At 35.9% G+C, this 14,965-nt stretch overlaps 1 protein-coding gene across 14 annotated transcripts in view; it reads right to left on the bottom strand.

Annotated features, from left to right (window-relative positions):
- LOC118265725 (basement membrane-specific heparan sulfate proteoglycan core protein) overlaps positions 1-14,965 on the bottom strand; it is a 165,312-nt gene that overhangs the window by 22,190 nt on the left and 128,157 nt on the right. For 9 of the 14 annotated variants that reach the window (XM_050704265.1, XM_050704264.1, XM_050704277.1 and 6 more), the window contains 22 exons: positions 14,539-14,646; positions 14,171-14,284; positions 13,415-13,636; positions 12,635-12,751; positions 11,732-11,855; positions 11,433-11,545; positions 11,063-11,176; positions 8,989-9,216; positions 8,476-8,598; positions 6,379-6,432; positions 5,557-5,565; positions 4,327-4,457; positions 3,685-3,778; positions 3,255-3,386; positions 2,798-3,046; positions 2,516-2,712; positions 2,210-2,331; positions 1,443-1,662; positions 1,166-1,336; positions 939-1,081; positions 692-860; positions 59-267 (listed from right to left, as the gene is read on the bottom strand). In XM_050704265.1, coding sequence (XP_050560222.1) covers positions 59-267; positions 692-860; positions 939-1,081; positions 1,166-1,336; positions 1,443-1,662; positions 2,210-2,331; positions 2,516-2,712; positions 2,798-3,046; positions 3,255-3,386; positions 3,685-3,778; positions 4,327-4,457; positions 5,557-5,565; positions 6,379-6,432; positions 8,476-8,598; positions 8,989-9,216; positions 11,063-11,176; positions 11,433-11,545; positions 11,732-11,855; positions 12,635-12,751; positions 13,415-13,636; positions 14,171-14,284; positions 14,539-14,646 — 3,163 coding nt within the window. The remainder of the gene's footprint in view (positions 1-58; positions 268-691; positions 861-938; positions 1,082-1,165; positions 1,337-1,442; positions 1,663-2,209; positions 2,332-2,515; positions 2,713-2,797; positions 3,047-3,254; positions 3,387-3,684; positions 3,779-4,326; positions 4,458-5,556; positions 5,566-6,378; positions 6,433-8,475; positions 8,599-8,988; positions 9,217-11,062; positions 11,177-11,432; positions 11,546-11,731; positions 11,856-12,634; positions 12,752-13,414; positions 13,637-14,170; positions 14,285-14,538; positions 14,647-14,965) is intronic. The other 5 variants (XM_050704268.1, XM_050704273.1, XM_050704269.1 and 2 more) reach the window with 5 other exon arrangements.

A 14,965-nucleotide genomic window follows, 5' to 3' on the forward strand; every position in this document is an offset into this window, starting at 1 on the left:
GTGATTCTTCTAAAAAAATATATTTGCAACAAATGTAATGTTTGTAATCAATTCTCACCCAGGGAAGCAGTCACAGTAGACGCCGCCATCGGAGCCTAGTGAGCAAGTTCTGGCGAATTGGTTTTCTCGGTTAGTCAATGGGCATGGGCATTGTTTGCAGGGGATGCCGCTGGCTGGGTCACCGTAGGTTCCTGGTGGGCATTCCTCGGGCATGCAGTCACCGAGCCAAGGCCCGACTCTCTTGCGATTGTAGCCTGCTGCGCATTTCTAAAAAGACCAATTATAAATGTTAGGAAACCAATCGCAAGTTATAGTGATGATAGGAAACAATTTTATGTTGTTGTAATGTCTGGGCAATGGAGAAAGTTAGTTATATGTAAATTAAGAAATTACCCACGTATTTGTATAGGTATTTAATTTACTTTAAAACATTGTTAGATGATAACGTACTACTTATAAATATATTTTAAAATACAATATATGGGACATTGTATTAAGACTTTGTTTGAGAAATTCAAGTCATCAAAACTTTAAAAGCACATAATTAGGTCAGTTTTGATTGTACGACAAAACTAAGTACACAGGTCAATTCGTTACATCGAGGGCTTCATACTAATACACATGTGAACGTGACCATTCTCCATTGTGTTATTGTATACAATTTTACAGTACATAAAGTTGTTCTTCTTACCTGACAAGACAGTCCGACGTACTCCTTGGGGCAAGTACACTCTTCCACCAAGCTAGCGGCGCCGAGACCAACGTTAATGTGTTCAGCAGATTCCATAGCGAAGTCAGAAATATTCACTCCGGCGTTATTGAGGTCAGAGCGCAAGAGGATCATTTCGATCTCATCGAGCCTGGAATTTGAAGGTATATTAGCTGGGATCCAAATTTTACATAAGTATAACTACAGGATCTGAGATATAAATACTTACGTCATCATGATATCTTCGCGGCTCGCAGGTGTGTAGCCACTAGAGCTGTTCTTCATCCAGTCTTCTGGTGTCAGACGAGCCTCAATGTTCAGGTCCCGGGACCCACCAGCGCGACTAATGTGGAACAAATTGCCATATTTTCCCTAAAGAAAGAAGAAATATTATAAGATTTAAAAGAATTAGAACTCTTTTGCACTTTTTGTTGTTAAGCACGATTGAATAGGTACCTTGATAATGATAGTCGGTATGCTGTCATCGAAACCGTAAACTTGCGTGTGTGGTGACACGGTGTACTTGATGTGTCCACCATAAGACTTCAGTTGGTTGCCATTGTAAGATTCGGGCAAAGTCAGGTACGGATGCGCACTGGACCATCCAGAGGTGTCGATTTTCGTTACCTGAAATGATATACATAAAAGAATTTTAGTCAACATTGTAACACATTTCCCCTGAATTATTATTGCCTTTTGTAAATTATCTAAGAATTTTAAGAATACAACTTACCGCTGCTCCGTTTCTTAAAGGCTGATAATAGTACTGGTTAGATATAGGTTGCGTATCGATGATAACATCTCCTGACGGGGAGTTCCTGATACCAATAAGTCTGGTGCCTCCTTCTCCGAGAGGGGTAGGCATGTTGTAGGTGTATAGATCGGCGCTGCGGCACTGGCTGGACTTTCCGAAACAGAAGCATCGGATGCACTCGCTTTCTGAACGGGCCTCGCTGTAACAAGATAGATAATATGTTTTGTAGATTGGGATGGGATTCTCAAAGTCAAATCACTTAAGCTTTTCTATATTTTGTGTCACAACAATGGACTAGCACAGACGAATGATTGTGTTCCACCTATGTGTAAATGGTCACCGTAGTATCTTTATATATATAATTCTTCTGTACGTGTGTATGTCACTGAACTCCTCTTAAACGACTAGACGGATTTTGATGAAACTTTTTGTGTGTGTTCAAGAGGATCTGAGAATGGTTTAGATTCACAATTTTGTCCGCTGGACAATGTTTTTTTAATTAATTTTTAATTTATTAGTAGTTGTTGATTTTGGAATGTTTTACATCGGATCCGACGGACGGCGCTACCATCGCAGTGTCAAATATTAATGACGTTAGATATTGTCATAACATTTGAATAATAATTTTCATCAAAAAGGTCCAGAATGTTTTAGCTTATTAAAAAAAGAATAAAATTTTCAAATTAACGTGTAGACAGGACAACGTCTGTCGGGTCCGCAAGTTTTATTATAAAACTTTGTCTTACTTGTTGAAAAATCCTCGCGGGCAAGGATCAGTCTTGTTGACAAAGACAATAGCATCTGGCGCGGCGAACGTAGTGCCTTTGTTGTTGATGGCCTCGCAGGAGTAAGCTCCGCTGTCTTCGGGCTAAAAAACAGAACACAAATTTAAAATGGCAGGTTGTTCAGAGTCACCCTCATCGAAAATTTCCAAGTTAATGACGTGGCGTGTCTTTATACACGGCTACTTTAGCCGTGTATAAAGACACGCCTAAGGCCTAGGTGGTCAAAGGTTAGTGTGTAAGGGGGCTGAGTTAGAAACTCCAACTGACCATCATGTTGGGGCATGTAATGACTCCAATGCCTGAATCGCTGGTGAAGGAACATTTCGGTGGGACGTGTCCCCAGTTCAACCGCCATGAAATCAACGGCACGGGTACTCCGACAGCCTCGCATCTGAGTATCAGCGTATCACCAGGGTTCAGCTTCACATTCGAAGGTTTCGGGGGACTTGTCACGTGTACGGGCACTAGAAAAATAATGAATTATGTTAGTTTTATAAACTAAGCAAACGGACTAGTAACTTATATATAAACTCATGTAGTTGTACTTACTGCAACCGTATTCATCGGAACCGTCCTGGCAATCAGTCTGTCCATCGCAGTGGAAACTCCTGGGAATGCACTGGTCTCCAGCGCTGCAGCTGAATTCAGCTGGTGAGCATCTGCCGTCACTGGGCCTGCCGCAGTTCTGTTCGTCGGAGCCATCACCGCAGTCGTTCTCGGAGTCACAGATCCAAGTCTTCAGCACACACTTGTGGTTGTTACATTTGAACTGGTTGGGCTCGCACATACCGTTGTGGTCTGTAAGCATTCAAATCTTGGGTCACTAAAATCTATTTATCAGTTACATAATATACATTCATTTGTTTATCAAAATCTGTAAACATTGCTTCACCTATATCTACATTTAATCATTTATCAATGTTTTTACAAGAAAAAGATCGGAGTAATGTGTAGGAAGCTGTGGAAATAATTTTTCAAATAGAATAAGAGTTTTAATAATACGTACGGCAGTTCTCCTCGTCAGATCGGTCAGCACAGTCGTAGTTGTTGTCGCAGACGGCAGACTTCGGGATGCACTGGCCATTTCCACAAGTCGCTTCATGAGGTTGGCAAGACGAGAATGGTGCGTAGGTCACCGCTGTTTACATACAAAAAGGAAACCCATTACAAATTGTCGTATATCAGATTAATTAATAATATTCTTGTTTGTATTTAATTAATTCTAAGGTGGAAAATAAGAAGATGACTAAAGAAGAAATAACTTTTTAGGGCTATTAATAGAGGAAACATACTGAGCGAATTGTTAGAATTTGGGTACGACAGGCAATATTTTATTGGATTGAATCATCTACCTAATAATAAATTAATACGCGATTGGTTTGTGTCGTCCAGTAGTAGACGAAACTGGTCCATAGTTTATATGATCAGATACTAACGTGAGCTGTCGACTTGCAGTTCGACACGGACTTGTGAGCCTGGGAACCTTAAGTAGTCGTCGGCTTGGCAAGTGTACACTCCACTGTCGCGTTCCTGAAATTAAGATACCAATTTAGTAGGTCATAATGCTACAATTATATGTATATTATAATTTACTAGCTACTTCCGCGCGGTTTCACCTGCTCTGCTCGGCCCCTATTGGTCATAGCGTGATGTTTTATAGCCTACAACCTTGTTCAATAAATGGACTATCCAAATCAAAAAGATTTTTTCAAATCGGACCAGTAGTTCCGGAGATTAGTGCGTTCAAACAAACAAACAAACTCTTCAGCTTTATAATATTAGTATTAGTATAGATAAGTTAGATCATATCCTGGTTGGATGGATACTTGAATACTATGAATACTTTTAAACTAGCCACTCTCACGCGGTTTCACGCTACTCGGCTCGTTTTATAGCATGTAGCATTCTAGCATTCTTCCATCCACAAAACATGGTCGTGCACATTCTTGTTTTTAGAAATTTACACACTTTGTCAAGTAATTAGCTTCACAAGGACACTGACTGACAGACTGACTACTGCCTTGTGTTTACTGGTCTAACTGAAAAAAATATATATCTCAGTTCATTGATATACTTACTGTAACTTTGAACATTTCCAAACGTCCTCTGACGTCAGTTGAGCCGGCCTTGATGCTACCTCCTTGTTTGGTCCACCTGACGTTCGCACGCAGAGGTCCTTCGTCACGGCATTGGAAGACCACATCACCTCCTATAGAACCCACGATGATTTAATTGAAGCTGGTGATATTACCATTAGCTAAAACCCATGATTCCCAACGCATTCATACATTCCATGATGTTTTGTGTGAACGTACGTTACTACGTGCGTTTCATTCATCGTCACTTGATGAATCTATGATGTGAATGATTTCGAAAATGAATTGATTCATTTCAGAAGCGAAATGGAGTTGAGTAGGATGACGATATTGACGATTAACCTAATGATTACTATTATTTATTCTAGATATTAAGTTGCTATTTATTATTTCAAGTACAAATCCCATTTTTTGTATCGTGCTTTCATCAATCAGGCACTGCAAATTACGATAAGTTAAGAATCCCAATTTTTAGTATTCCCATATTAAATTAATAGTAAAATAAAATATAATATGTTAATAAGTGTCGAATCCATGTGTATAAAAATGTGAAGACTTTAGCGATACTCAACTTAAAATGTGTTCATTCATAGTAGTAATTAAGTATATAAACCACACATATATATATATATATACATATAGGTAATTATTGTATAGAAAATATTCTACTTATTGTAAAAATGATTTTAAGTTGAGTTACGTTTTAAAAGTCTTCATTTAAAACCCATGTTATTATAACCTTAAAATATACTATTACAGTAATATATAAATTATATCTATTAATAATATAATAATTAAAAATAAATAGTATTTTATGATAATGAATATTGTTCGAAATCAATAAAACGAAACCATATTTTTTCATGCAAATAAATCCACCTAAACTAAAAATTATTGTACGTTTCGATAAATACATTAATTTAAGCTTTACTATTTAATATATATTTTTTATTTATAAATAATAACTTTATATCACCCATAATGTTACACACACTAATTCATTTTAAGCAAAGAAAACCGTTAAATTTTATTGATAAATAATTTAAATATGCCCCAATAATATTAATAATCATTATTATAATAAGCTTTATCGTTTATGTCGTAAAATATATGCCACTCAAACAGCTTCTATGTATTAAGCTACAAAATGAGAATGTTATGAAAAACCCATTATTATGGTTGCCCAAAAAAAAGTCAGGCAAACCGACTCACCGGCGTTCACTGTTCCACCACCATGAAAGAAATAATAAAGAGAGTAAATTATTATTAAATTCTATAAAAAACATAGATGTTCCTATCACCTGCCTTCCTTAAGTAGTTAATTATATCTATTAATAATTCCCTCCACCGTATGTGTAAAAATAAAATATACCTTAAATAAGTAGTTATTTCATATTACAACAGAGAATAAGAAATAAGTACTTTTCTCACATTTATTTACCTTTTGTCTTGGTAAGAAAACACTGCCACGTAAAATATAGAAAAGCGGGACAAACACAACTAGGTCTCAAAATTGTATGCTATTTCAAATTTGTCCCCAATTGAAATTAACAAATATAACAGTTATACTTTTTTTTAATTTTGCTCGCACATCGCCTAGCCCCCGATCTTGCGTCCGTTACCTCAGAGCATTAATCTTAAACTGACTTAAATTGTACCGGTACTCACATTGTTTTGTTTGATTACCCCACTTTATTTTTACCCTACTTATTACACCAGTTTTCAGGTCATCTAAATTAAAAAATACTTTAGACCTAAAAATGACCTAAAACCATTTTCATAAATAAGTTAAAATATTTTGATGCTTATTCTAGAGTGATTTCTCATTAGTTCCATTACTAGTTGAATATTTAGCAAATTCCAATAATTATTAACCTCATAAATAAGATTACTATAATAATGAAGTTTTGTAGTTGCCAGTCGTTGTTCGTTGCATTTCTGAGCGAACGAGACAGATCAACAGATCAAGTAATATTGAAAGTAGATCTTTTTAACATTAGTAATTTATATTATTAAAATAGACAACTATCTTACCGTTTCTGACTGATTGGTTAGCTGGGTACGTCATCAACTTCAATGCTGGGGGACCTGTAAGAATATCGAGAATTACAATGTTGCAATTATTTATCAAATAGTCCTATTAGTCCTTATATTTAGTTATTGAATAGTTAAACTTATACTACTTTTATACAATTGTCAATATATTTTATGTACACTGTACACTGAGTAAATTGTCTGTGGGTTCATAAAATTTACACTTTTTACATTTATTTAATTTTAGAGAAATGTGTTTTAATTCGTGTCTTCACATTTATTGGTATTATAAAATTATGTGTGTTGTTGTATGTTCATTCATTCATTCAAGAGCTGGAATAAATTACAGTAAAATTAATTAGGTTTAAAGTGAAGAGTCGATCAAAATTGTAGTATGATTCGTTCTTCTATGTCTTTTATTAAAAAATGTAAATTTAATGACCCATTTCTAAAATTTACTCATTTCTTATCCTTATATTTTAGAAATTATACACCATAAATATCGAAATTCTTTTTCATTAATATTCTACTTTGTGTTTGTGTCATGTTTTGTATTAATTATCTATTCGTCAATTTACTTACATAAGTATGGCGTATAATTAATAAAAGTAAATACAAATATATACATGTTCACCTTAGATTAGTGTGTAAAGTTTACCTCGAGTTATCTATAATTATATTCAGGCAAAGAATAGTTAAGTTGAGTACCGACTTTCGTCTCTTTTTAAGTCGATCACTTGTATAATTAGGACCAGTTTATTATTTTTTTTAGTATTAGAAAACGTGTTAGATATTCTACAGAGGAAATAAGTTAGTCCCAAATTCAAGACTTCATAAAACCATTGCATTGCATATGCATTGCAATAAATTAGATTATGACGCAGTTAGTCATAATATTTTTCTTTTTAACTTACTTTATCAGATGAATTATATTCATGTAATGTTTTGTACAAAATAATAAATCGAAATTATCCACTTAAATATACAAAATCTAAAAAAATCTATTATGGACGTTAATAAACTTTGGTGGAAAGAGACTCTCACCCAACCCAAAGTAGTTGAAAATGAAACAGGCAAAATAATGTGGGAAATCCCAATTCACACAGACGTCACAGTAGCACACAATAGACCGGACATAGTATACACAAATAAAACAACCAACACCACATACCTCATTGACATAACAGTACCAACCGACTACAACATAGGAGCAAAAGAAATAGAGAAATTGAGTAAATACCACCTCTTAAAGACAGAGATTAGACGCCTTTGGAATACGGAAACGCACGTTATTCCCATAGTTATTGGAGCCACAGGGGTAGTAGCCAAAAGTCTCAGCAGATACACAGACAAACTAGAATCATCAATAGACACTACAATACTACAAAAACAAGCCGCCATTCACACAACAATCATTCTTAGCAAAGTACTAGGAGACACAGTCTTCGTCACAAACATTCCAGAATCCGATGAACTACAGCCATCCCAAACACAGACACCACACACCACTCAATCAACCATCACACAAAGCTCACAATCCACAACTGGCATTCAATCTACATCCACACAAAATTCAGAACAACACACAAACAGTATTAATACCCAAGAAGTCAGCAGAAGAAGAAGGAGGAGAGCTATAAATTAATAATTAGTAGGGGGCAATGAGCACCGTTTTTCCTGCGGGTCGCGGGACGCGATGCTCAATTTCACCGGGTCAAACCCGAGAAGGAGAGACCTCCCCACAGACAATATCTAGTTTTTAAACTGACTTGTGATATCCCGTTTTATCCGTATTACAAAATCTAATACAAATTATTCTCAGTGGGAACCATTATTTTACTTCTAGTTTGTTAACACGACGCACATGTACATAGTATATATTTACAGTCGTGCAGGACGTCACAGTTAACATTAAAAGTTACTCAAAAGACGTTCACAGTCTACATTACCGACTTCCAACGTATATGGGAGACTAAGATTATATTATTATATATATACCGATATTAGTAAGGAGAGTCCGTTAAATAGGAGTCTGTCCGTTAAGACTATGTTAAGAACAACTTCTAAAGGATTCGCAATCATCATTCGATTTCTTACTGTTGCGGGGACAATCAAATTCGTCACTGTAGTCGAACGGACAGTCAATATGTCCGTCGCAACGGCGGTACGCGTCTATGCACGGACCGTTCTCACAACGCCACTGTTGAGCGCTGCACACACCTAGCAAATTCATGAGGTTTAAACCCTAAATGTACACTTAGGTCTTGTGTACTTACCAGTAATACACAACAATTTATTTGATAGTGTCAATTTCAGAACAGACAAACATGTGTTGTGTATAGAATTGTGAATTTTATTTAAGTAGTTTTCATTTGGAATTTACGAAAATCTTCATTTTGTCTACTCTGTAATTGTTTTTTACTAAACTTATCATGAAGTACACAAGTATTATACAAAATATATAACGTAATACTTGTCATTCATAATAATTTTTCGACGCGGATAATACAAAAACCATAAAATCAAAATTGTAACAATAACTTTATTATTTAAAGAAGAATACTGATAATTCTTCTTGTCGAAATGTCGTCCATCTATTTGAATGCTTACCTTGACCGTTGCTAGGGTATCTGTTTGTCGTGGGGTATCTTTGGGTCGTGGGGTATCTTTGGGTCGTCGGGTATCGTTGGGTCGGTTGATAGTATGTAATAGGCACAGTGGTGGACTCGGGGCAGTTGACCTCATCGGAGCCATCTGAACAGTCAACGTGACCGTCGCAGAACACCGACGTTGGCATGCACTGTCCATTGTGACACTGGTAGCTGTCCTCGGGACACGCTGGAATATTACAAGCAATGGATTAAACATATGCCACTAGTACTCAATTAAAAAGACAAAAAGGATAGTTTTTAAACGTGCAGGAATTCACATCACACTATAACTAATTCAAAGAATAGGTTAGCTATATTGTCGTCACACTTTTTTGCTAATCTGCTCCAAAGTTTGACCACAACTGTTGAACATTCAAACTGACATACATACATACAAGTATACCTACATCGTTGTCAAGATGTAGTTAAAGGAGTAATAGGATCGAAAGCAGAAGTGAGAACGTGCAAAATAATGACGAAGTGACATTCGCAACAGGGATTATTAAGTAAATAATGTTACGTAAAATAGGAAAGCTTTGAAAAATATAATCCGAGTCACGAACGACTTTTAAGAAACATTCCAAAATATTATGACAATGACAGTGTATTAAGAAATGCATTAAAACGTTAATCTAAAGTGGTTCTAACCTAAAATGGTTCTAACCTACTTGTAACACAGTAAATGGTAAAATTATAAGTAGGTACATTATGATAATATGTAAAATACTCTTGGCTGGAAGGAGTAAAAAATCAGGGTTCGCTATGTTTTTTTATTGTTTTAAAACAGACTGCATTCCAACATATTTTATTTCTTCCACATTTGAGGGAATTTTGACCCGATTGAAAAGCCTTACAAAGTGATTCAATGTTTTTATTACTTTTATTAAACAAAAAATTAAAGAAAATATATTTCTAATGAGGAAACATGACATTGTTTTGTCATACTTTAAAGGTACCTGACATACTACGTAAATTTTATAAAATATGACAATATTTTGTAGGTCTTTTGAGTCAAATTACTTAAGTAGAAGACCCTCAAATGTGGCAGTACAAAAATGAATGAGATACCCGTAAAGACACAGTTCTGTTCGTCGGAAAAGTCAGCGCAATCGTATATGTTATCACAGCGTCGAGAGTACGGGATACAAAGCCCGTCGTAACACGTGAATTCGGATTCGTGGCAGGCCGCAAGCGCTGGTGAACGCGATGCTCTCGTCATGTACCAAGCTAAACACCCATTCATTTATCAACCTTCATGTTAACACATTACAGCCTATTCTAGCCTGGCAGTTAACTAAGATGCAAGAACTATCAAAATTTGAAGTCCCGTAACGAGCGGGAATTATTTCATTAATTGACGATGTAGTAATGGTCCCTTTAAAAGGAATCAATAAGTACTTCCAGCGTACTCCTTGTTTTACCTCACCCAAAGTATGATCGTAGAAAACTGAAGAATATTCGAGAATTCTCTCTAAAACAGTAACAGGTCTAAAATGAAAAAAGTGTTTATTGAAGTTCTCTTAAGAGCCTAGGAGGCACTATAGCAACTAACTTGTTAGAGCGTGGTGCGATATTAGTTTGTAGAAAGTGCCATTAAGTGTTAGTTCAAAAAGTGCGTAAATTAGTGCATTTTTTGGTCTATAAGCGTGTGTGTGTGTGTGTGACTTGCAATTGCAATTCATTAACAATTTTTTGTTGGGAAACTAATGCTTGTTACAGATACCAAAGATTTTTCAGTTAAAAAGTTACTTCTGTCATTGTTGTTTTATCTTGCGTGTTCAGTAAATAATTTTTACCAGTTCGGTCATTATTACTCGTATCTATATCAAGCATTAGCTATTATCATCCACCTTATTTTAAAGTAATCAAATTATCAAATTGAATTCTCCATTGTAATATTTTAACTGAATATTTTATATTAACCTTGCCCTATTGGCTTAGCTTTATCAAGAATATCTATGAAAACCAATTACATTTTCAACTGACTTAGATTTTTTCTAATAATTGAATAAGGTATTTATTTTGATACTTACGGCAGTTAGCTTCATCGGAACCATCTTCACAATCCTCGTGGTAATCGCACAAGAAGTTAATGTCGATGCAAGTGTTGTCGGACACACATCGGAATTGTTCGGAGGTACATTGTTCTGAAAGAAAGTCAATCAATTTGTCGTTATGGATCCATGGTGGTCAATTGAAGATCTTAAAATGATTGGTTTAAGAAACGAGTAAAGAAATACTGGTAGAGATAAAACTTTAATATGGAATTAGGAATAAAAACAAAAATATTGCTGACTGATGGATGCTTCTTATGAAATTAAGTCCTTTTATCTACTGATGTTGTATGTACATAAAGTTTGCGACACTAATAAAAGAAGAAGCAAATTAAATTAAACTACTTACGTTCAGGGCTCGTGATCATGGTCTTGTTGCAGTTCCTCTCGTCGCTGCCATCCGCACACTCAGGAATTCCATTACAACGTAACGAGAATGGAATACATTCATCGGTGTCGCATCTAAAATAAAAACATTAATTTACATTTTCATACCCTGATCAACACGCAGACAACGCTAATTCGTAATGCTAGCATCTTTCGCTACAGGCCTTAAAGTATTAATTCGCATAAACAAATCAGATAGAGATTTACATACGCACGCTAGCAAATCAGTATAATAATAATCAACTCTTTTGCATCAGTTACCTGAAGTCATCGGGACGATCACAGTGATAACAGCTGACTTCATCTGAGCCATCGGAACAGTCTCGAACGCCGTTGCAAATGTCAGTAGACGGTAAACATCGCCCATCGCATTCGTGTTCACAGGCTTTAAAAACAATACGATTTATGTAAATAATATAAAACTTAATATTATCTATATAAGGAACAATATCAAAATGTCGCAAATCTTCGCAGTTAGATAAAAAGCTAAAGTGATATTGCCATGGCACCAACTGCAGTTGTATAAGTACTCGCAACAGTTTAGGAATAAAATACATTTAGTCACCAATTTGTCAGAAGGATCGAATCACAATGAATGTTCAAAAACAGTTACAATATGTTCAAAAAAATTTTCTTTTTCTCTGTGCTTCGATCCTAACACACAGCCTTAAAATATATAGAAACACCGTAGTCTGAACTACAACATTATTCCAAACTTAACAAATTATACTTAAAATAAAACTTTTGTCGCGGATTTGTCTTTGGCCTACGATTTGGTCAGTCTTTGACCTAGCCAAAGATTTAGTTTTGGTTTAACTTTGGAATATTATTGTAGTTCCGGAGCCTTACTATGTACTCCCAATTATATTGAATACTAACTTAACATAAACCATGAAATGAGGGTCATCGCTTCTGAATCTGCCACTAGGGGCATTATTGGCAACAGTTATGACTCCTCCTCAATAGCCTGCCCAGATAATAGATATTTTTAAATATGGTGTATTAACGCCGTGTGGCGACTTCAAAGTCGATAACCCTCACATTATCATAAAACTTAAAGAATAAGTAAGAAAAAATCAAGTTTGACTATAGGTTTCTGGTGAAATCTTTAAACATTAAATTTTTTAAAGATGTAAAAGAGACAGAGAATGTAACTCAATATACCTTCGCAGTCTACTTCGTCTTCACCTCCGTCACATTCAGGGTTGCCGTTGCATTTAGTGGCGCATAGGATTCTAGAGCCTGGGTTGCAAGTAAAGCTATCCGGTGGGCATGACGATCCTGAAATCATCGTTACATTATAGCCAACAGTAATCACATTCCACAGACCCCAGTGCGATTAACACAATCATTGCGAACAACTACTGCTGTTACCACTTGAAGTAAATTATCAGCAATAATGACAAATTCAATTTTACCCCCTAAAATATTCATTGTAACTGTAAAACACATATAAAAAGTGAAAATCGAATTTGAGAAAATCTAACTACAAGAATAACGACAAAAATAATCCGCTAAAAGAAGTAGAGTAAAGATTGAAGAATCATGCGGTATGCATGCCCATGCTACTTGCTGTAACAATATAAATGTGGACCTTTTATCACATTTGATGGTTCACACAGTTTTTCATCCGAATGATCGGGACAGTCAAACTGACCATCACATCTTCTTCGTACACTTACGTATACACCGTCGATGCATTGCCAGCGATCCGTTCCTTGCGCCACTAAATATTTACACATTGATAATTAGATGACGAGTCTCACGACAGTACATGTCCGTTCTCTATCGTTCATCAATCGTTTTGAAGATAATTCAATGTGCCATTATATTTAGATATTGACTAGATAGTGAAATTATTGGCATTTTTTAAAATGTAAACCGATTGACAAATTATATTGAACGGGGACAAAACAACGGCACCATTCATTAAGCGTTACTTACGGCAGTTGTACTCGTCTTCGCCTTGACTGCAATCATGCCGACCATTACAAAGATATGCTATATTTATACAAGAACCATCCCGACATGGGTATTGGTCCCTTTTGCAGGGGCAGCTGGTCTCGTCGGAGCCGTCATCGCACTCCACCGTTCCGTTGCATCTGGCATCGGCTTGCACGCACATTCCATTCGTGCATTCATATTCATAAGCCATGCAAACTGTGCCTGCCGTAATAATGCGCCATAACCACATAAATACACCAGTAAGGGAAGCATTATAGAGTGCTGAATCCCTTGCTGGTGTGTTTGGATTAAAAATATATAAATTAAAGCAACATTAAAATTACTATTAAACTTAAGTCATCGAAAATATTATAATAATAAACTTGATGCGATTGTTGATTCTAATTGTTCAATGATTCCATTAAATCTTGCAAATAATTCCACCTGGTCAAGTTTATTTTTATTATTTGTTACGAAAATTAATCTAGTTAAGTGCAACTTCAATGCTGTGCATTCAAATAAGCGATTTGATGTTGGTCAAATTAGTTGTAATTATATTAACATGCTTAAGGTCTTGGGCACATCACCACGGCACGCACGTCGCCGCACCGTGACCGTGCAATGCTATCACACGATTGCATGGCGCAGCGCTGGCGTGATTACCGTGGTGATGAACACCATCACCTTTTATAGATTCTCGATAATAACAAAATTTACAAATAGAATGATCGTTAGTAAATTTGGAAAAATTCAAACCATAAGAGCAATGACGTTCATCGGAACCATCCTGACAATCGTTCGTGCGGTCGCAATGTTTTGATGCGGGGATGCAGTAGCCATTGCCACATTTGAAGTCATTCGCACCACAAGCTAATCGGTAAAAGAAATATGGTGCGTTCATATTTATAGTTTAAAAGGACTAATAGACCACCAGCAATTTGAAAACGAAAGACGGAAAGAAATGAAAATAAAAGTAAAAGAAGAACGAAATTTTGAAGACGTAAATTGAAATGATAATACATCACTATGGAGACACATCGGATAGAAATATCAATCAAATGAATAGATTTGAAAGTAAACAGACAGTAAGCCAAGTACAAGAACCCTTTATAGTATAAACTTACGACAGTTTTGTTCGTCGGATAAATCTTCTGGCGTACAATCATAGTGACGATTGCATCTAAGGGATTCCGGTATTATCTTCCCATTTCTGCATTTAAAGTAGCCAGTGGCTGGAAATACATGCGAAGCCGTACATGTAAACTGATCATGACAAGTGATAATGTTATGGTGAATGGTATTTAGGATATTCTAAAGTGCATGGTATAAGATTGTTTCAGAAGTAGTGAAGACGTTTGTGGGCTTAATGAAATTGATTGTAATATTCATTTAAATCTATGGTGGGCTATAAATGTGATGTGTTCTATGGGCTCAGGGCTATGGGATTATCTCTTACCGATACAACTCCGTTCATCAGATCTATCTGTAGGACAATCAACTCGTCCATCGCATCGCTTACTTCGTTTTATACAGGAGCCATGGTCGCATTGC

This window comes from Spodoptera frugiperda, chromosome 25 (genome assembly GCF_023101765.2).
Source record: "Spodoptera frugiperda isolate SF20-4 chromosome 25, AGI-APGP_CSIRO_Sfru_2.0, whole genome shotgun sequence".
NCBI classification, from domain to species: Eukaryota; Metazoa; Arthropoda; class Insecta; order Lepidoptera; family Noctuidae; genus Spodoptera; species Spodoptera frugiperda.